Consider the following 22,747-nt stretch of genomic DNA (forward strand, 5'->3'; position numbering starts at 1 on the left):
ACCAATTACACATGGCATATATAAATAATTTTGACAAGTGGGTAAGTACTTACAATAAAATCAGAATATAAAACCACATAAGGAATTATTACAAATATATATGTATCCATGATTATTAATGTATATATACAGTATTACCATTGTATGGTTACTTTCTTTTCTTTCTGTTTTTTTTTGGCCCTGCCTCATGGCATGTGCGATCTTAGTTCCCCAACCAGGGATTGAATCCCTGTAGCGCACCCTGCAATGGAAGCACAGGGTCTTAACCACTAGGCTGTCAGGGAAGTCTTCATATGGTTACTTTAGAGATATGAAATGAAGAGTGAGGTTTACCTTCTTTTATAAGAGTGAATCCTAAGAGGGTACCTCTTCGTGGATAATGAGCTTTGATTATGTGGTGTCATTGTATAGCATATGCAGAACTAAATTACATCTACTTCACATCCCATTTACTTTTAAGTATTTTTCTTTGGCAGATTTCACTCTTTAGCAGTACTGTGAATGCATACTAGCTCTTCTTGTGTTTTTAATTATTCTTTTCTGTAAATAAAGAAAAGCATGAGCTTCAGCCAAACAACTTGGCCATCTCCAAATCCCTTGATGCCTCTGGTCGGATATATGTCTACCGGAAAGACCTGGCCGACACTTTGGTGAGTTACCTTTGGCCTTGTGCTTGAAGCACACAGGCACGAATGTCAGACTGAGAACATGTATTTGTGTGTTTTAAAATGAATGTTAGAAAAATACATCAAGCTGTTTCCTTCTGTAGCCAACAGTACACTTGTCAAACAACACTACATTTGCTAATCAAAGGCAGGCCTGTCTTTAGGAACTGAAAACCCTTCACACTGTTTCTCTCTAAGCCTTTCTGGAACAAGGGATTTGAGAGATGGGACACTTTCTCCAACAGAATCTTAATTCCATTTCTTCTTTCCTGGTGGATATATGGAGATCAGGCTGAGGAATCTGTCCTGTGTTCATTTAAAGGGAAAAGAGATTCTGTTCTTCTGTCCTCTGGGTGCCCTTTGAGCGTGCCATTCCCTTGAAGAGAAGGTACATGATCATCATTCCCTGTGTAAATGGGCAACATCAGATGCCACTAAAGAGTAAGCATATGAAAAAATGGAGAAACCCCCACTGTAGGTTATTTTCAGTTTTAAGTTTAAGAGCCTTTATACTTAACTAGATGATTTGTTGTTCCTAAAAACCTTGGTCTTGTGGTTGCTTTCTGGATGGTAGAATCAGGCCTCAGATCCATCACCCATAAAAAGTGGGCTCTACCAGATCGTGATCATATCATCCTGAGTCAGGGTCCTGGTCTGTGCCATGCAGTCATCACAGGAATGGGTCTTTCCAGCTAGGCTCCTTTTATGTATATAATGGACGAGTCTGTATACCATGTAGGTTAACCAACACTGCTTATAATAAAAATACCTCATGTAAAATTATCCACAAGATCTCAAATTTCGTAATAACATTAGTCACCCCCCACCTCTTAAAGGAGGAGGATCTAATAGGCAGGTTACTGTGGGATCCTGGTGATGGAGGCACTCTAGTTGTCTCCCATTTCCCACCCCCAGCCACACACAGACGTTTCCTGTGGTTCCCTCCCATGGGAGTTCCCAGAGCTCTCCTGCTGCAGTCCGGGGCCTCAGAATAGCAGAGGGCAGGCCTGGGGCAGGTCTTGTGGGATAAATAGGTGCTCTGAGTTGAGCCAGATGCCACCCTGCATGTGAATGCTTCTCCCACCTAAAATTTTCCCACTGGAATCATGGTTCTGGCAATTTCGGCCAAATGATCTCCATTGAAACAGAGCATTGTAGGGGAAGGCTAGCAGGGGAGATCACTCATACCCTTGTGCTTGGGCATGGGTCAGTCTTCTTGGAAAGCAGGAATCGTAGCCTGAATGAATGAAATAGAGGAATAGAAAGTGTTTCCTGGAGAGGGCGGTGGGCTACCTTGAATAACCAGAGGGCAGGGCCAGGGTAAGGGCACATTTAGGGAGAAAGTAGGAGGGATAAAAAGCCGAGTGAAAATGTCCTTACAGCTCCATATTCGTAAGCAGAGATCTGTGTTTCTTCCCACCTCATGGCTTTGTGAATGTCTGCAGTGTAGCCTGGCATCTGCGTGGTCCCCACCTAGCCAGACAGGGCCCTGAGGAACCTGGGCTTTCCCCACCTCAGCACCTCGGCGTCTGCACATACATCATTCGTTCCGCGCTTACTGAGCTCCACCCTGTACCCGTGTTGGAGGCAGAGGGACAGTTTGTACCTAGACCTACTCTGAAGGGAATCAAGTCTGTGGAATAGCTTGTGGAGGTCTTTTGTCATATTTTCAATTAGGAAACCTTTTCATAAATATAAAAATTCAAACATGCTAATAATTTATTTTGCAGTTCAAAAAGTAAAGATTAATATTTGGATTCTGAAATAGTCCCTTTACTCTTTTATGGCATTTATTTTTGAAAAGTCCTTTTTTTTTCCCCAAGACATTAACTGTTTTAACATAATTAATTGTTCAAGTCAAATGAGAGAATTTATTACCTTAATTAAAAAATATCAGATGTTTTGAAAAGATGCCAAATAATTTTTAATAAATTTAACAGTGATGGCAGATTTAAAATTGTGGTGGCATATACTAATTTTATGTCAGATTTTAAAGAAATACTATTATTACCAAACTCTTCATACCCATTTGTCTAGGGAAAGCAATTGATAATTTAAAATAATCATACACCATGGGGTATAAAGGAATTAACTTTTATTTTTTATTTTCTGTTTAAATTTTTTTTTTTTTTTTTGCTTTTCACGGGCATTTTAGTAAAATTTGTAAATGCATGTCTGGGATGAGACTCATTAAACATATTTCCTGTAAAAGCCATGTCTGTCTTTATTGAAGTGCACTGTGACATTTCTTTTGTTTGTTTTTATCCTAACCCTGCTGGCACATTAATTCTTACCAGAAACCAAAGTGACTTCAGGGCTTTTGCTTTCATTATGCTGTCTGCTGGGGCAGTGTTTTATAATCAGATGTGCGTGCGTGTGTGTGTGTGTGTGTGTGTGTGTGCGCGCGCGCGCGTGCATGCTTGCCTGTGGGGAGGGAGGGACAATTCAGTTAAGTATCATTGATCACATTCTACAGCTTCTGAGGCTGTTTCCTGAATTGGCTGTAACTCACTAACAGTGAACAGACAGGGAAACTATTAAGTGCACTCAGACAAGATTCTTTTTCTAACGTGGGCTCCTAGTGCCTTTCTGTGGCCAGCCAACTCAGTGCCAACCATCTGGGGATTCACTGAGGATTCTTTTGCTTCTGTCTGTCGCTTTAGAATCCGTTTGCAGAAAATGAGGAATCACAGCAAAGGTCGATCAGGATTTTGGGAATGAACACTTGGGACCTTGCTCTGGAATTAATGAATTTTGATTGGAGCCTTTTCAATTCAATTCACGAGGTAAGTAAGGGGGGAAGTGATCAAATAAATGCTAGTGCCATTTTAGCTAGGAATTCTTCTTGAAGAATATTCATGTGTGATTAGGTTTTAAGACGATCCATTTTCTGGTTGATATAGTTACGCTTTGGGATACCGTGGCCCACAAAGATATTTGGGGACTTTAAATATATTGAAAGACTGATCCAAACCTAGGAAAAGTAGAATACATGATCATGCTTTATTTGCACCTAATACAATTGGATATTTGTGTAATGTATAAATATGCTATATTTTTAATGTTTGAAAATGTGTATTTATATATATGTGTGTGTATATATATATACATGAAGGTGGAATGGGGTTGAAGAGGTGTTTTATGTTTGATACCTTTGATACTGACATTATAATTTTTCCATGGCTTTACAGTACTTATATAAAAATCACATTTATATGTTTTCCTACATGCACACATGCACTTTCCTAAGAACATTCTATACATTTAGACTATGCTGCAGGACTTCAAGCATTCTCTTGGGCATTTTGAGATATATTTCAAATTTTTATGTCCATCAGCCTCTCCCTTGAGGACAGCTGAAATGTTTATAAAACATGAGATGAGGGGCAGAATGCTACTGACAATGAATGAATGAATGAAGCCAGTGGAAAGGCTCACAGGAATCAGAAGATGAAAAATGAGGTGGACTGTGTTGCATTTGCTTTGCCAGGTAGTGAAATGTTTCATTACAAAAAGCCCTTTCCTGCTGAAGAAGGAACTCATGCCTGATTAAGAGACCCCCAAGGTTCTCTTTCATTTTGGAGCATCTTTTAAACATCCTCATGTTTTCTCGCAGAAAACATTCCAACATAACGATCTAAATTTGAGCAAGTAGTAAACTCATTCAAGCTAAATGACTTGTGACTTTGGAAGTATTGGTAGAGTGGGATGTGTCCCTGCTTATGTGCTTATGCGTGGGAGGATGTGAATTTCTTGTGTCACACACACACACACACACACCTTTCCGGTTAGAAACAAATCTCTTCCATTGCTTACATATGATCAGTCTAGTCGCTAGTTACTGTCAGTTTTGTACCTTATTCTAATATTACTCTCTTTCTATGATTTGACAGTGTCTTATTTCAGTGGTTCTCAAAGAGTGGGTACCCAGACCAGCATCATCAGTATACCTAGGAATTTAGTAGAAATGCAGATTTTTGGCCAGACCACAGACCTGCTGACTCAGAAAATTTGGGGGGGGAGGTGGGGGGGGGACAGCAGTCTGTGCTTTAACAGACCTCCAGGTGATTCAGATTGACACTGAAATGTGAAAATCCTTGTCTAGAGAATCTACCTGTAAGGGTCTAATGTACATCTGAACAAATGATGTCATTTGCGCTTGAAGTTGCCTATAGAACAAGTTTGGGAAGTTTGAATTTCATTCAGCCTGTGATGTAAGAGTGTCTTAGGTTTTCATGAAAAGCATCATCCCTGCATTCTAAAAAAAGTACATTTATGTAAGTCTTTTAGGTGAACATCATTGCATGAGGCATTTCTGAAAGTCAACATGAATTGTCTTGAATTTAATATATTGTCATTTGTTATATCTAACATATTATGACAGTGGCTATCTGAAATAGTTCTTAAAAACCTATTTGCAGGGCAGGAATAGAGGCACATATAGAGAACAGACTTGTGGACACAGGGAAGGAGAGGCTGGTACGAATTAAGAGAGTAGCACTGAAACATATGCATTACCGTGTGTAAAATAGATAGCTAATGGGAAGCTGCTGTATCACACAGGAAGCTCAGCTCAGTGCTCTGCGACAACCGAGAGGGTGGGATGGGGTTGGGGATGGGAGGGAGGTTCAGAGGGAGGGGACGTATGTGTACTTATGGCTGATTCACACTGTTGTGTGGCAGAAACACAATACAACATCGTAAAGCAGTTATCCTCCAATTAAAAATGAATTTTAAAAAAATGGATTGCATTTTGTATCAACGTGACCCCGTGCTGTAACAGTAAATGCTGGCACGAACACACTGTCTTTCAGCAAGAGCTGATCTACTTCACATTCAGCAGACAAGGAAGCGGGGAGCACACGGTGAACCTGAGCCTGCTGCTGCAGAGATGCAACGAGGTCCAGCTCTGGGTGGCCACGGAGATTCTGCTGTGCAGCCCACTGGGCAAGCGAGTGCAGCTGGTGAAAAAATTCATCAAAATTGCCGCTCAGTGAGTGTCCAGTGGTAAAAAATGCAATTCTGTTCCTCTCCTTCATAGGGAATCTGTTTTTTTCCCTGTGATGGGATGGGATGGGATGTGAAGAGATGGGATACAAAAGGGTAATAGTGAGTTAAGTGACCAAATTATTGGAAAGGTCTGTTCTGAATATTTCTGTCTTCACCTTTAAAATATTTATATCTTAAAGTAAATGTCAGAATACCAGACCATAGCTCTTAGTGCTGAAGGAAAAAGCAGGCAATGCACACATGCCCCATTGTGCAGCTAAATTACACGGTGGCCAGGTGAGTTACAGTAGGTTAGGAAAATGGGGGGAGATGGTGAGAGGGGGTGGGAACTATTGAAAGTCAGATGCGTTTCAAGGTTCTGCTCCTGGCTCCCTGATGCCCAGAGTATGAACTTTCACTGATTAAACTTACTTTTGTATATAGAATTCCTTCGCTGGACTGTGTTAGCTTCCAGAGGACAGGGACCATTTCTAATCAAACATTGGACCTGGGGTACCTGGTACTGAAGTTGGTAAATAGCAGTGACTCAGTAGTTGGTTGGATGACATTTTAGTAACTTCCTGGGAGCTTCTGTTAAAATACCAGATTAATGTCCTGAGACCACTCTTGGGACAGCTTTCCAACACAAACAGGCAACAGGAGTCCAGATCTTTCCCAGTTCCTCCTACCTTCCAGTCTTTCCATTTTTTTCCTTTCTTTTTCAAAGTAGTTTTTATATCAAACAGTTTTTGGGTACATGTCAGTGTAATATATTTAGGAAATCTGTATAGATCACTCATTATGTTTGCACATCTGTGCAGGGTATTATGGGGGAATTAGAATGCAGCTACACCCAATACCTGCCTTTGAGTGCTATCTGCTGGGCAGGGGAATACTTTCTATAACTCCAGTGGTTCATTTGCAAAATAGAACCCAAGGGTGCCCTACCATGAGATGAAGTTCTTTCAGGGGCTTTAGAGGATGGGAAGCTTCTATGCCAAGGGAATGGGAAAGGAGGATTAGAAAAACATTGGGAAGAAAGTAGCATTTTGAATTCTAGGTAAAAATTCAGGAGTACACTCTCCATGGAGTTCAAACTCACAAGAGCGAAGCAGAGAAGTTGATGGGAGGCGGAGAGCATGTGGTCAGGAAAAGGAACCTCATCCAGTTTGGCCTGAGTGGAAGGTATTTATGAGGAAGCTGTGGGAGACCAAGCTGAAAGGGAAGATGGGGCCAAACTGTAAAAGATGTTGAATTTAGGTTTGAAGAGTTCGGACTGAATTGAAAGGCACCAAGAATCTTTATATACCTAAATCTTAGACTCCTTTTATAATGAATGCTCCTTTTTTTTTTTTTTAATTGAGTCAGTACATTTTCTATAATATCTATGGACTTCCTAAAGATGAGGCTCTTTGTGGTCCAGAACGTTCTTATAAAAGCCAACTACTTGGTGAAATGGGACACTAATTTCCCAAGGAGTAAAATCACACCACATAGCTTAGTTCCCAGTGTAAGATCATAGCTGTCCTCAGGGAAATGAAGTATGTCTATTCACATCTTCTCCATATGGCCCCATGCTCTTGAATTATTTGCTTTGCTGGTCTCTATTCCTGGGCCATAGAACAGAATTCCAACAGAAACATAAAGTTAAATTCTTCATAATCACACTGGTACAGATAGCCCAGGGAAAACAGTTAATTTCCATGATCATGCAGTGTCTTCCCTGCCTGAGGCATCCTATTTGCATATTCATGTTTCCTTCCTTCTTACCAATCCCATCCCCCATCTCTGTGGATTGAGTGGATTTTATTTCTTCAGACAAAGGAGTGTTTGCTAAACTGAAATGTTCTAGTGTCAGTCTATTCTTACCTTGCAATGAATGAACCTTGGCAAAAGAGGACTCCAGATGGGAACGGGGACCCATATTTGTGCTGTATCAATTTGTCTTATAGCGAATAAGCCATCCCTATATTCATTTTTTTTCTTTTTACATTCAGATATTTATTGTTTGTGGATTTTTTTAAGTATGACTGAAAAATCTGAACCAGGAAAATTGTTCATGGGGAGATAAAAGATAAAAAGATGAGAATTACATCTAAAGATTTTGTGTCACTAAATGATTTTTGAATATAAAAGAGGATAGTATACCTTTTATAGTGAATAATAATAAAATGATTTGCCCCCCGGGTCTTCTCTTCAACTCCAACAAATGCTATCTGAAAGTTTTGCTGCATACTGTGCGTTTGAGTGTTGGGCCGAGTATAAAAATGTCTAGTTGGAAATGACAGGACCAGTGGGGCTCCCATCATGCCCCACTGGCATGGGGAAGACAGGGAGAGCATCCCTTTGAGATGCTTCCGGCACAGGGATGGGGCTGTTCTCACTGGCCGCAGGGCCCTCAGCAGAGGCGCCCAGCATCATCACATGAAGAGATGGAGCTGACTTGAGTCTGCCCTGGCTGCCTTGAGCTTGCCACGGTGAGATGAGACAGGAGGGGCGGAATGAGGGGAAAAAGGGCAGAAGAAAAGCAGAGTTGCAATATTGATACCTTTAGGCTCCTTTATTTCTTAGAAACAGATGGACTCTTAAACCATAGGCCAGGAAGGTGTCCTGTTTGTTTATTCATGGATAATACCAAGCAGGCTGCACCTAGGAGAACATTGGCAGAAACCAGATGAAGGGCCAGTTAGACTGAATATCAAGTCCTCATGCCTACCAGGAAACTATAGGCAGAGTCCAAAGTTGGACAAAAGACTATGAAAGGGACAGACCATGCCCACTGCAGACCCAGCAGAGAGGGGCTTGCAGGGCTGTGTTCATCCAGTTATTTAGTACAGTAGGTGTACAGGCAACAGTGCCTTTCCAGGTTCTCCTATTAAGGAGGCTGAAATTTCCAAAATGCTCCTAGTGGGTGACCCCCACTGCCTTGATGCCCAGGTGCAGCTGTCCTGGGCAGTGTCGAATGCACAAAACTGGCTCCAGGAGCAGATAGGTTTAGGCGGGACCAGTCAGGGCATGCTGCTGCTAAGTCGCTTCAGTCGTGTCCAACTCTGTGCGACCCCAGAGACGGCAGCCCACCAGGCTCCCCCGTCCCTAGGATTCTCCAGGCAAGAACACTGGTGTGGGTTGCCATTTCCTTCTCCAGTGCATGAAAGTGAAAAGTGAAAGTGAAGTCGCTCAGTCGTGTCCGACTCCTAGCGACCCCATGGACTGCAGCCTACCAGGCTCCTCCGTCCGTGGGATTTGCCAGGCGAGAGTACTGCAGTGGGTTGCCATTGCCTTCTCCGAGTCAGGGCATAGCCAGCTCTATATATTACCACTTCAGAGCCCAAAATAGTTTCCTGGTCCTGAACTCAGGAACCCTGCTCCCGTACACACATGCTCCCCTACACACCTGTGCGACTGGAAATTGGTATAGTTTTGGAAAACAGAAGTTATTAATATGTTCAAGAATCTTAAAGTCATGATTGCTTTGATCAATCATGTAATGACTTGAAGTATAACTTAATTTAAAAAATCAGACTGTAAAAAGCTTTATATGCAAAAGATATTTATTGTAGCGTTCTGTATTAAATTGAGGGCTTCCCTGGTGGCTCAGAGGTTAAAGCGTCTGCCTCCAATTCAGGAGACCTGGGTTTGATTGAAAATAATTTAAAGGTTCAGCAGTAAAGGAATACATTAAAAATTTATTTAAATATGTTTTTGATGAAGTGTTCTATAGCTATTAATGATAACAGTCAAGAATCCACAATATGTAACAGTGTATACCTGAAAAAGCAGGATACAGAGTTGTATATACACTGTTCCCCAATTCCATTTGAGCCACTGGTGGAGATGTCATGAAAGAAATGACATCTAAGGACAGCTTAGTCGATACACATTAGGTACTTTTTATTGCTGCTAAGCACTTCTGATGCTGAAGTTGAAACTCCAAAACTTTGGCCACCTCATTCGAAGAGTTGACTCATTGGAAAAGACCCTGATGCTGGGAGGGATTGGGGGCAGGAGGAGAAGGGGACGACAGAGGATGAGATGGCTGGATGGCATCACCGACTTGATGGGCATGGGTTTGGGTGGACTCCGGGAGTTGGTGATGGACAGGGGGGCCTGGCGTGCTGCAATTCACGGGGTCACAAAGAGTCAGACACGACTGAGCAACTGAACTAAACTGAAGCACTTCCATATTTTTTTCATATTTAATTAGGATAATTTTTTAATTTTAAAAACTTGCCTCAGAGAAGTTATTTTCTAATTCATCCCAGACTAAGGAGTGTTTGGGATGGCTGACCTGGAAGCCCACCCTCCCTCTGCTGGATCAAACCCCCTCAGCTGGCTTTGAACATTAGTGGAGTTTTGACCAATTAAGTTGAAGGGCAAGATTGGTATTCTACAGATCGGGTAACTTTCCAGAGTGATTGGAGCTTGACATGGTCTTGTTTTGCATTATATTCCTTTTTTCCTCAAATGAGAAATATGGGACAGTGTCCTCATAATACATGCCATACTTTAAATATATAAGTATATGCATAACATAGTAGCTATTTTGTTGAGAGAAAAGGAAATAATGTCTAAATATAATAGGAGGGGAGCTTAGACCTATGAGATAAGAGGGACTTGTCAAAAAAAGAAAGGCAACATACAGATTAAAGAGACAGGACCCAGGAGCTGTTATAATGGGAGTCTGGGCTCTGTAAAGAAACATGAACGCTAGAGCTTTCAGATGGAATTGTAAATGCATCCAAAACAGGTTTTTTAAAAGAAGGAATCTTGAAGTGTCCAGAGGATATCAAGAGCACACATCTTTGGAGAAATGTCTGTTTAGGTTTTATGTCCACTTTTTGATTGGGTTGTTTGGTTTTCTGGTATTGAGCTGCTTGTATATTTTGGAAATGAATTCTTTGTCAGTTGCTTTGTTTGCTGTTATTTTCTCCCATTCTGAAAGTTGTCTTTTCACCTTACAGTTTTCTTCATTGTGCTAAAGCTTTGAAGTTTAATTAGGTCCCATTTGTTTATTTATTTTTTTATTTCCATTTCTCTAGGAGGTGAGTCATAGAGGATCTTGCTATGATTTATGTCAGAGAGTGTTCTGCCTGTTTTCCTCTAGGAATTTTATAGTTTCTGCTCTGATGTTTTAAGTCTTTAATCCATTTTCAGTTTACTTTTGCATATGGCATTAGAAAGTGTTCTAATTTCCTTCTTTTACATATAGTTGACCAGTTTTCCCAGCACCACTTGTTGAAGACACTGTCTCGATTATATATATTTTGCCCGCTTTGTCAAAGATAAAGTGCCCATAGGGGTGTGCATTTATCTCCAGGCTTTACATCTTGTTCCATTGGTCTAGATTTGTTTTTGTGCCAATATCATACTTCTTGATGACTGTAGCTTTATAGTATAGTCTGAAGTCAGGAAGGTTGATTTCTTCAGTTCCATTCTTCTTAAAATTGCTTTGACTAACCCTCTCACACTGTTGGTGGGAATGCAAACTGATAGAACCACTATGGATAACAGTATGGAGATTCCGTAAAAAACTAAGAATAAAACTACCATGCATGCTTAGTCACTCAGTCATGTCCGACTCTTGTGACCCCTTAAACTGTAGCCAGCCAGGCTCCTCTGTCTATGGGATTCTCCAGGTAAGAATACTGGAATGGGTTGTCATTGCCTTCTCCAGGGGATCTTCCCAACCCAGGAATCGAACCCACATCTCCTGCACTGCAGGCAGACTCTTCACTGGCTGAGCTATGAGGGAAGCCCTAAATGATCCAGCAATCCCACTACTGGACATATACCCCGAGGAAATCAGAATTGAAAAAGATACATGTACCCCGATGTTCACAGCAGCACTCGTTACAGTATCTAGGACAGCCTTGAGGGATGGGGTGAGGGGTGTGGGCGGGCGAATTCAGGAGGGAGGGGACACGTGTATGCCTATGGCTGATTCATGTTGATGTATGGCAGAGGCCATTGCAATGTTGTAATTACCCTCCAACTAAATTAATTAATTTTTTAAAAAGGCACAGATCTTTTCCTGAAGGCAGTGATGAGTGGAGGTATTTGAATCTGTTTTTGTTGGGGAGATACCACTCCTCTCTCAGGGGCACACAGGTCTCGGAGCAGAGCTCAGCCCCGCCCTCGAGGTTGAACCCTGTGGCCTAGGAGAGTCTTGGCAGCTTTATCTTTTGTGCTCATCTGGCAAAAGGATGTTGCCTAACAGTACCTTCTGCTTTCTTTAATCCGTAGCTGCAAAGCCCAGAGAAACCTGAATTCCTTCTTTGCTATCGTGATGGGTCTCAACACTGCCTCTGTGAGCCGGCTGTCTCAGACCTGGGAGGTGAGCCTTGGGGGTCCATGGGAAGGACGGAGTGGGTGGGAGAGGACAAATAACACTGAATGGGAATGTTCCACCAAAAAATCCTTATTTAAAGTAAATGGATTTAAATGGTTTAAATGAGAGAAGTACCACTAGAAAAAAATGTTAAAAATTAGTGTCTCAAGTCCTTAGGAACTGTTTTTTTTCTTAAACTTTTTATATTGTATTGGGGTATAGCTGATTAACAAACAATGTAGTGATAGTTTCAGGTGAATAGTGAAAGGACTCAGTTATACATATATATGTATCCATTCTCCCCCAAACTCCTCTCCCATCCAGGCTGCCACAAAACATTGAGCAGAATTCTATGTGTTATACATTATTGGTTATCCATTTTAGCTTATGGTTGGTTGCCAAGGGGTGGAGCGGGGGGATAGTTTGGGATTTTGAGATAGGCATGTATGCACCGCTATATTTAAAAGGCATTAGGAACTATTTTGATCAAGTGGTCTTCAAAATGGTTCTATAATCCATATAAAAGAAACAAAAATTGAAAAATGCTTCCTAACTTGAATTAGTTTTTCTGTTTTTCTCCCTTGATGTCATGGTTACAGTTTCATGTTGGTCCTTTCAAAAGCTCCCTGTCTGTCCAGAGGCAGGTTTGCTGAGATGCTTATGAATTTAAGCTACCAGGCCTCTCAACTTGCAGGACTCCTGGCAGTATGTTCACATGGATGGCAGATATCTTTACAAAATTTACAAAAGTAGTTTTATATTCTTTTTTTTTTTAATTAAAAAAGAGGGCCCACAAAATGTTATATGTTCCAGATCTCCCAAATCCTGGTTCTGCCTGTCACGGTTGTATGATCAAGGCCATTGGGTTCTCAGGCAGAGAAGCCCACTCGCGCTGATGACTTCAGTGTTTCTAGGCCTGGAAAATGGTCACCCTGGCCTGCGTAGGCAATAGAGGAAAAGAAGTTGGTTTGAGGAACTCGAAGAGAGGTCAGCAGTCATCTGGAGTAAAGGGCCAGATGGTGAATATTTTCGGCACGTTGTCTCCATTGCCGTGACTCAAGTTTCCTGTTGGACTGCAAGAGCAGCCGTGGTTAGTCTGTAAATGATGAGCATGGCCATGCTGCAATAAAACTTTATTTACAAAAGCGAAGGGACAGCCATGTTCTGAACCATGGACTCTGAGGGTCTATGTGGGAAAAACAGAAATGGGGGTGTCCCTGAATGTTGCCAGACACAGATATAGGACCGTCTGCCTCCGCTGTGGCCCCTTCACCTCTTTCTTTGGGCCTTTGTTTCTTTCTCTGTCTGTTCCCCACTGACGGCCCCCCTCACTTCCTGCACCGCTTCTCCTCCTCATCCTCCTGCTCTAACCGTCCAGTCCCCTCCCTACGGATCCAGTCTGCCCGTGGCTTCCTGAGGGCCCCTCAGCCTCTCCCCACCTGCCCTGCACTCCTCATGGCCCCCGGTTCACACTCCTGCAAGAGAGCAGCTGATGGGCCAACTAGTGTGTTTCCTACACTAGATCTCAGCAACGGGCTGTAGGCAACTTTGGGGTTCACTTTCTCTGCATCGGGGGCCACCTTCTGGTGGGATGTGCGGAGGTCACCCAGGGATTAGGGTCAGTGCTCCTTAAAGGAGTTCGGAAGAAAGGCCAGGAAAGGTCTGCAGCTCTGGTGATGCACACAAGCAGATGCCCTTCACGAGACTCTAGGAGGTGGGCAAGGAATGCCACAGTTGATCAGAGCAGGGGCGGACAAATGGCTAGCGAGGGTCCCGGGAGGAGGGTGGGATTTCAAGCCACACCAGAAGAAAGCAAATGTTGAGAAGAGAAGAAGTCAACTAAATTCACATGATGTGCATTTTGTGTGTGCGGTGACTGCCCGCCGTGTGTGGGGCTCTGCATCAGTGCTGAGGCGGACTGCAGGCCAGCTTAACGCCGGGGTCTGCCAAGGTCAAGGAGCTCTCCAGCTCGTTCTGGGTGGGCCCCAGCAGAGCAGCGGAGGGACTGCACTGTCTTGGTATGGCTGAGAAGCTGTGAGTGGCAAGGCCTTGGAGGTTAAGTTGGGAGTTGCTGCGGCCATTGGAGTTGGCCTCCCCTCAGTGTCTCTACGCCTGGAAAATGACCACCCTGGCCTAAGTAGTTAATAGAGGAAAAGAGTTCAGCTTGAGGAACTAGAAGAGAGGTCAGCAATCATTTGGGGTAAAGGGCCAGATAGTGGATATTTTTTTTTGGCATGTGGTTTCCATTGGCATGACTCAAGTCTCCTATTGAAATGCAAGCCCTAGTTAGTCTGTAAATGATGAGCATGGTCATGCTCCAATAAAACTTTGTTTACAAAAGCAAAGGGTCAGATTTGGCCCACGGCTGACCCCTTGAGTAGATCAGTTTGGCCCTAGACGTGTTGCGTTTGACATGCAACTGAGACATTTTTGTGGAATATCCAAGACTAAGGTATGCAGCTCAGAAGAATAGTTGCAGGTGTCTGCATTTTATCTTTTCATATTTAATTTATCATCCATTTATTAATACATATGTGTTGGTATATGTAACAGTAGTTTCCAAACAGGTTGAATAACCTGTGTTGTCTTGTCCATATTCAGAATTATCAAATTGATATTTAAAAGTGTAGTTATTGTAGGGGTTTACCTCACTGTTTTGATTTGTTTTGGAAACAGAAAATCCCACATGTTTTCCAGAACACTCGTAAGTGTTAATTGCTGGAATTTGCCGAGCACCAACTGTGGACTATACATTTCCTATGAGTAGGCTCCATTTCAATCAGAGAACATGGAGACTGGCTGCAGTCACACAGCTAGAAAGAGGGCAGAGTCAGAATTCAAACTCTAACCACCGAGACATCTGGCTTTCCCACTTCACCATATTAAGGGCAGGCTGGCAAATCCCAGGCCCTTCTTCCTTAGGCCCAAATTCTTATTTGGGAGGACGGTGTCTGTTTCCATCCCCTGTCAGTCTTCATGCCACCATTTGCATGGGTGATCTTTCCAGTTTGGTGATTCTGCCCACTAAAGTACAGGCTTCATCACTGAGGGTTTTCATGGCCTTTCACTATTTAAACCTCTGCTGTGAAACATAATTATATCATTTATACAAAAAATATCAGTCAACATTATTATTTCCTACTCAACAAGACCATTTAAGAAGGTGAGAGCATTTGTCAAGGGTAGGATACAGAACTGAAATCCAAGCTTTCATTAAAATATCACCAGTGTGTGGAATGTCTTGAGTTGGATTCCTGAATCCTGTGGCTGCTATTCATTTTAAACTGTCTTTAACAACATTCCCAAGGAACGTCACATTAAGGAATGATGAAACTTGTGTAATGAGACGCAATCAGGGTAGAACCAGTTGATAGAGGGATTTATATTCAGACATGTGAAGTATATAGTGCAACTTAATGAGCATTCCCCTCCAAATAACTGACTTCTTTTGACCTTTTCTTTTTCTGTTTGTTTGTTTTTAGAAAATCCCTGGGAAGTTTAAGAAACTTTTCTCTGAACTTGAAAGTTTAACAGTAAGTAGTTGAGCATGGTGGAACTTTTCAAACTGATGGTTAGCCTCAGATTTCTTCCTAGATTTCAGTGGTCAATATCTCCACTCTGCCATGTCAGGCAGCTTGGACTAGTGTACCTGTATGTGAACAGGTAGCTTTGCTTCTTAATGGAGTGAAGCAGGGTAACGGTTACTGCTTCTTCCTCTCCATGGAAAAAGGTAGCAAGAATGGTCCTTTTGTTATGATATTCAGAAGGCAAATTTTCCAGGACAGTCCATTTGAAAACCTATGAAATTAGCTAGTATAAATTTACTGTATAGTTCTTATGTATTATTCTTTTTTTCTTTTTACCATTTCTCCTTTTTATCATTTCTTATATCTTTGAGATACAAAATGTGCAGTTTCTTTTCAGAAGACAACAAGAATGTTCTTTTGTTTTCTCTGCATTATCCGTGCAGTATGAGGGCAGTTTTTCTTTGCAGTGTGCCTAACAAAAGACTTTGGGGTTACCTCATGATAGAAATCATGGAGAGGAAACTGTACTTAAAGAACCTATTGGAGGGAAAATAATAGGGCAATCAAAAGGTGTCTCTCTTCTGCAGTCATTTCCCATTATTGTCAACCAGTACTTGACTTTCATTCATTGCCTAGATTTCCTGCCCTAATTTAGTGAGTTTATTCTCCTAGGAAACCTTTATCTACTTTGTTCTTAGGAAGAACCACTCTTTATCTAAATTATGTTCAAATTGTAACAGCGAAAGTAGATTTAGAATTGTTTCTATAGCACATTGATTTTTCTTTCTCTGTGTAATCTGCTTGGTTCGGCAGGATCCATCCCTGAATCACAAAGCCTACCGAGACGCATTCAAGAAAATGAAGCCACCCAAAATCCCCTTCATGCCCTTATTGCTTAAAGGTAACAATTATCTGTCTTTTATGCTATGTAATTTCATCTTCTAGAAATTTATCACTCTAACTATGGAGGGCAAGGAAAGGAATCTCGGTTGATTTCTTTAAAGTGATTTTGTAATTCTGACCTAACTATGTTGGCTTGTGACTGTTTTTCCCATGTTTGCTTTTTTCTGAGACACCTAAAATGCTTCATTGTTCTTAAGCAGACATCAAAGTATTTTCACTTAACTCACAAACTTGGCACTTAAACTGTTTTTGTTTTTGCTTTACTCTTGCTAAGCCTTGTCTTATTTGAGTCTACGTCCACTTAACCAAGAAAAAGGCTGTCATGAAGAATCCAAGTGGTGATCGGTTATGTTCTTTGTTTGCAACCGAAATTTCAGAGATTCAGCCCCATGGCCTGCTGCTGTGTGAGAAAAACCTTCAGTCAACACAAGTAGTGTCATGTGTAAAAAGTTGTGGTAGAGAATGTACTTTCTTCTTTCCAGGAGTGAACCAGTTGGGAAAGTATGTGATAGCTACAAATTAGTCGACTTACTTCTCTTCTGTAGAGCAGCAGATCAGTCATCATGAAACATGTTAGTTAAACTTATTAATGAGATCTTGACAGTCTCTTTCAAACCCAGGGGATTAGTGAAAGGGAAGTTTGTTTTCATCTGGTCCATGCTTCTGACATTGAGTATACATCCCACCTGTGTGCCAGGGTGAGGGATTTGGTCATTTCTCTTGGTCTTATTTTGATTATTTTCAAGGGATTTTTTTGGGATTACTCTTTATATTGCTTGCACCCTTTGGAGGCTTATACATTCTGCTGGCTCAGGCCCCAGCGCCTACACTCATACATGTGGTGGAACTGCCTGGAAAATGAAGCACCTGGGAACTGGCCGGCCGGGCCGTGTCCCCTGCTGCCTTCCCTCACGGCCAATCCCACTGGCAATAAAGCCGAAAACAAACCTTTTCAGCTTCTCCTGATAACAGCCAGAGCTTGGAGAGCTTTTGAGTTGCTGTGCATTCTTGCAGCTGTTTATCTAGTCTCCATCTAGTATAAAGCAAGAATTTCTGTGAAATAGTAATATATTAGGACAATTAGGCCAATGAAGCGCATGGACTGCTTCACTCAAGCTCAAAAGATTCTGAGAACTGTAAATGGATGAAATAAGGAGGGATTGTAAAGCCAGAATAACTTTAAAAAGTTAATTTGATTCTTCGTTTTTATTTCTAAGATAAGTTTATTCAGACTTGTGATTTTTATTTAAAATAAAACACCAGCTGGAGAGTGGGAGTGGTGGCGTGTGGGAAGTAAAACTTAGAACCATGTAGACACAGATAGGAAAAATAGGAAAAGAAGACAGATCTGGGAAAGGAATTGATTTTAGAAAGACAAAATTTTGAAACAATAGATTTTTTTAAGGTGATGAGAAAATAGTTAACATTGTCCCTTTAATTTAGATGTGAGCTGAGCCTTCTGCTATACAGTAGTGGATTTTCCCCCCAAATATTTAATGCAATCAGATGCCTCACACTTATGTCTTGCTTGGATGCAATTTTCTGCTCTACTGAGTTTATCTAGACCTCTTTGTTGGCAGCAAAGCAAATTTCTCTTTTTTCTACTTAAAGTACATTGTTTCATTCATTCTAGCAAATTAAACTTTTGCCCTCCTTTTTTTTTTTCACTAGAAACTCTTGAGTTTTAAAAACAAGCTCACTTGTTTTTCCTTTATCTTAATTTTTGTCATTATAAAAATAAATAATATTGGCACTCTATTGTATGTAAAGTTACTATTTTTGTCTGAAATAATTTCAAAAGGAAAAATAGGATGATGCTTTTAAATGTGTATGTATCACATCTGTGGTAAGACATTTTGGAAAACATATGCAACATTAATTCTTAGCTTTAGTAACTGCAAAATTATTTTAAAATTTGCAGTAAACTACTTTAGAACAAGCAACTTTTTTGTGAAAAATTCCCAGCCCTCTTCTCTTGCGCCTCTTGCTTTGGATTGCTTTTGTTCAGAGAAAGAGACCAAATTAAATTCCTTGGGTATTAGGAAGGATTTGGGCTCCCATGTTTCATTTTTTGAGATAGTCAGTTCCCAGTAACATGCAGGTTATCAAAGTAAGCACATAACCTAAAAATGCTTCCAGCTATCAGCTTTTCTATTTGCCTGTGAATTTCTCACTTCTGATTTACTTTCCCCCTACTGTGGAGTCCAGTTCAGAAAGTAGTGAACAGGAAACCCTGAGTAAGTGTTGAAGAAAGGTTCCAGCTGAGCTAAAGGTCAAAAGTAGTTGAGTCATCTATGTCATGGTGTTTGGAGAGATGGTAATCCTTCCAGTAGCGTGTCTGGTGTCTGAAGCTAAACTGAGGTTGTATCTGTATCTTCAGGGGCAGATTGTTATTGCTGATTTGTGGAGTTGTGTAAATAGAAGGAAGATTGAGGTGCTTCCATGTTTTGTCCTTCTTTTTCACTTGCCATCTCTTCATATGGAGTTATTTCATCCCCAGTCCTGTTACATAAAATGTTAGGAACATGTTTGGGTGTTTCCAGATAAAGGGGTCTGGCAGGTACTCATTTCTGGCAGTGCACTTGGTGGGTACCCTCAACTGCTTCACAGCCCACCCATGACTCAGGTTGTGAGACTCCAGTTTTTGAGTCCAGTCACCTATTGGCTTATCTCTCACACCTTCCTAATCACACACTTGTCAGTCACCTGCATCAAGACCTCCAGCCATTTTGACCCCCTTTCTCCTGGGCAGCAGCCCCTCTTCTCTTCCCTACCTGGCCGGACATACCTTCCCTGCCTCATCCTCATGCCAGCATCAGCCTGCCGCCCCTCACCCTCAGTAGAGCCTCCTTCCTCGTGTGCTGACCTTGACAAGTCCTTGAGAGCTGGGGATAAGCGAGACCGCCCAGGCAGAGGAGAGGGAAGAGACAGAATGAGTGACAAAGGAAACAGTAAAATTTGCAGAGGCCCCCACGTCCAGTGAATTCAGCAAATTGACTGGAATAGATGATCAGAAATGTCTAAGTGCTTCCGAGTACCAGAGAGGCACCGTGGTGAGAGGAAGCCGGCCGCCCGGGCTCGGGTCCTGGCTCCGAGGCGTAGAGCTGTGGTCGTGAGCCAGCCGTGCTCCATCCGTCTTTGGACTGTTGCTTCTTCACTTTCTTTCTTGCTAAACTTTACCTTATAATCTTTCGTGAGTATTAAATGAGTTAGTGCCGTGTCTGACACCGAGGATAAATATAAGCTGTGTTATGATCCTCATCTTTGGGAACATAGGGTGGGGGTGACAAGCCTTGGAACACTGGGGAAGTGGTCCAAGGACTCTGACAGGGCATTTGTGACCTGAATTCTCTGGGGGTGAGGGGATACCAGGCTCCTAGGTGGTGTTTAAGGTAAACAGTGTGCACACAGTGCTTTGCTTGCTACACAGAAAGAATGCAAGCTAAAGCTGTGTTGCTGCTGTTTCTCTAAATATTGTCAGAGATATAAAGCTTGCAATTCTATTCTGAAAGCAAAACAGTGAAAGATAATAAAATAGAGAGCTTGTCAGATGACTGTGTGATGGTGGATTGTTTTCTTGCTCAGACATCAGTTTTAAAGACAAAAGAAAAGAAAGAAAAAAGCTTAGGAAAACCTTGCAGTCCGGTGGGGTGGAAGCTGTGTATAAAGGATGCCTTGAGGGAAGGGTTGAAGGGTTGTTATCAGTGTATTGTGTGACTGGTGTCGCCCCCTGGTGGCCAATTAAAGCTCAGCAGCTAAGTGCGTTGCAGGCCGATTTCCCAAGCACCTGCCTCGTTAATTACCCATAGGGACCAGCAGAATCAAAGTCTTGACTAAATACAAATACTTTCCCTTTCTATTTAGAGGAAGTTAATCTGTTCATTTCCCTCTTTCATGTAATGTTACTTTAAGAAGATCTTTGAAAATGGTTTTCATTTGGTTTGCTCTACCTGTCTGTGATATAACATGATTATTTGCACATTCTTTAAATTGTAGTACATTTCTTACGTTGATTCTTATCTGTGAGGATTCCCTAATGTTCAGTCGCTCACCCTCTGGTTTGAGTTTTTATAAGTCACCCTCCTTCTGGAGCTTTAGCTGCTGTCATTGTTGCTAGTCTCCATCTTTTGAAGAAACATTCCTGTAATTTTTGCAACCAAAGGGAGATTTTTATTTGAATGTCTCCTGTCACTTCAAATGCAGTGAGGCACAAAACCAATGTCACATTCCCTTCCTCTGACAATGCACCTTCATCCTACCTTCCTTACATTGTTTTCATCAGGGACACTTGCTTTCCAGTGGTTGAATAGACCCAGAAGCCTCACCATTTCTAACCTGTCCCTTTCCTCACTCACTTTGGATAACCACACCAGGCCTGGTTTTTAGAACCAGAAATCTAAGTTTAAACATCCACATCTAATCCTTAATGTTTTAAGTAAGGCAGACCCCATTCACTTTACCAGTGATTGTTAAAAAGCAAACACATAAATATTAAAATAATTTTTGTTTCTGGGTATTCAGTTCTTCTCTGTTCACTGTTCTGGCCTAAAAACATAATGGACCAGTTAAGTTGTAGAATAGTGTTAGCTTATGTTAAGTGGGTTGAGGTCAAAGCCTACAATGTAAGAGCAAGATACACACTTGTATGAAAGCTATAATGTTTTCTCCCCACACACATAAATTATGCCCTCTCACATCGCATCCCGTACAGATTCAGTTCCAAGTTGCCTGGTCTAACGCGTGAAATAATCCGTAATGTTTAAGAAAAATTAATAAGCTGCACTGCACCTACACCTCTCCAGTCCTGACTCATGACCTATTCCTAATGGTACATGCATCTTCTTGTTTTTAATTTTCAGATGTAACGTTTATTCATGAGGGAAATAAAACATTTCTGGATAATCTTGTCAACTTTGAAAAACTGGTATGTAAAATTTCACTATTTCTCTTTTTGCCCACTGTAAGGGAAATGAGTGCTTTCCTTGTTCTGACAGACGACATTCTCTACTGAACTGGTGGTGATTTATTTGCTGCATGTTATACACTGTCAATAAAATGCATCCCAATTAAAAAGAAGTGAAGTGTGCTGCCAAGGTTTTGAGATCCAAGTATGAACATCTGCTTTTTATTTTTGAAAATGGAACTTCATTAGATTAACATCAGTGGTTGAGTGCATGTATCTGAACTAGAACTAAAGTGGAAAGGTTCCTGTCAGCAGGAATCACACTCGTAAGGTTGAGCCTTGTGGCTTTAAAGGCATCTCTCTCTGTCTTGGCAAGCACTCCTCCTCCCCCTGGGAAGGTATGTCCTTCATGGATATAAAGGTGGGATTTGTCGGGTCTGCCTGGGAGAGGAAGGACCACCCATTTTTCAGCCTGTGGGCAGGTGCCACTATGTGAGACCACCTCATGCACAGTGAGAAGGGGTCCCCCGCCAGTCCCTTCTTACGCATCCCTGAAATGCCTCTTCGTGGACATTCCTGGGTGCTCTGTGATGCAGCAGGCCCCTCCTAGCCTTTCTCACTGGCTGAGGGCAGAGCAGGTTGCCTGTAAGGGCCAAGCAACTGTGAAATAGGACTGCTCCAAGGAGACCCTGCTGACTACAAGAATGGATGTGTTTGACAGATGAACTTTTGTGTCAGAGATGAGCCTGCCATGCATGATTAAAGATGATATCAGTGACCCCTGACCACAGACCCTGACCTTTGAGTGACCTTTTTAGTAATGGTAATTGATTCGTGTGAACTCTTTCAGGAGTGGGCCCCTGGTTCCCTGTGAGACCAGGTCAGGCATTTGTGAGAAGGTTGAGTGAGCTGGGGGGCCATAGACTGTAACCGAAGAACAGCCAGCTGATGAGTCTAGACAGGGTTAGCCTCTGACCTTTGCCTGCTCGGTGCCCAGCTCTGATTGTGGGGTTAACTCACTCACACGGGAGGAGATGGCACGGTGTCAGTGCAGGCAGCTCTTGCACAACCTGAAAACCCAAGCAGCTGGGATCTGGGAGATTGACATCTTAGGGTGTCTTGTCATAGCCCTGTATTAACAATTTGAGGATGATCGCTTTCTGCGTAGTTAGTTTTTAAGTGGACACGTCCATAACTTTTCAGGTCTCTCCCGGCACTATGTGCTTTGGAATTGAGCTCAGTTATTTTAGATACTTCAGTCAAAACAACACAGCCTGAAATAGATATTTAAAAAATTGAGTTTTCTCGTGTTAAAAGTATTATTCTTGTATTAAAAATACTATTTTTTAGAGATTTGTTCTGTCACCTAGTAATGTTCTGAAGATCCCAGGGCCTGTTTGTGGCCTTAGACTGTAGGCACCAACATGCTAGC

At 41.9% G+C, this 22,747-nt stretch overlaps 1 protein-coding gene across 2 annotated transcripts in view; it reads left to right on the forward strand.

Annotated features, from left to right (window-relative positions):
- RAPGEF5 (Rap guanine nucleotide exchange factor 5) overlaps window positions 1–22,747 on the forward strand; it is a 192,619-nt gene that overhangs the window by 158,331 nt on the left and 11,541 nt on the right. For both annotated transcript variants that reach the window (XM_070470214.1, XM_070470219.1), the window contains exons 17-23: window positions 553–650; window positions 3,329–3,451; window positions 5,480–5,658; window positions 11,898–11,988; window positions 15,465–15,515; window positions 16,323–16,410; window positions 21,272–21,336. In XM_070470214.1, coding sequence (XP_070326315.1) covers window positions 553–650; window positions 3,329–3,451; window positions 5,480–5,658; window positions 11,898–11,988; window positions 15,465–15,515; window positions 16,323–16,410; window positions 21,272–21,336 — 695 coding nt within the window. The remainder of the gene's footprint in view (window positions 1–552; window positions 651–3,328; window positions 3,452–5,479; window positions 5,659–11,897; window positions 11,989–15,464; window positions 15,516–16,322; window positions 16,411–21,271; window positions 21,337–22,747) is intronic.

The sequence above is a fragment of the Odocoileus virginianus genome, chromosome 1 (genome assembly GCF_023699985.2).
Source record: "Odocoileus virginianus isolate 20LAN1187 ecotype Illinois chromosome 1, Ovbor_1.2, whole genome shotgun sequence".
NCBI lineage: Eukaryota > Metazoa > Chordata > Mammalia > Artiodactyla > Cervidae > Odocoileus > Odocoileus virginianus.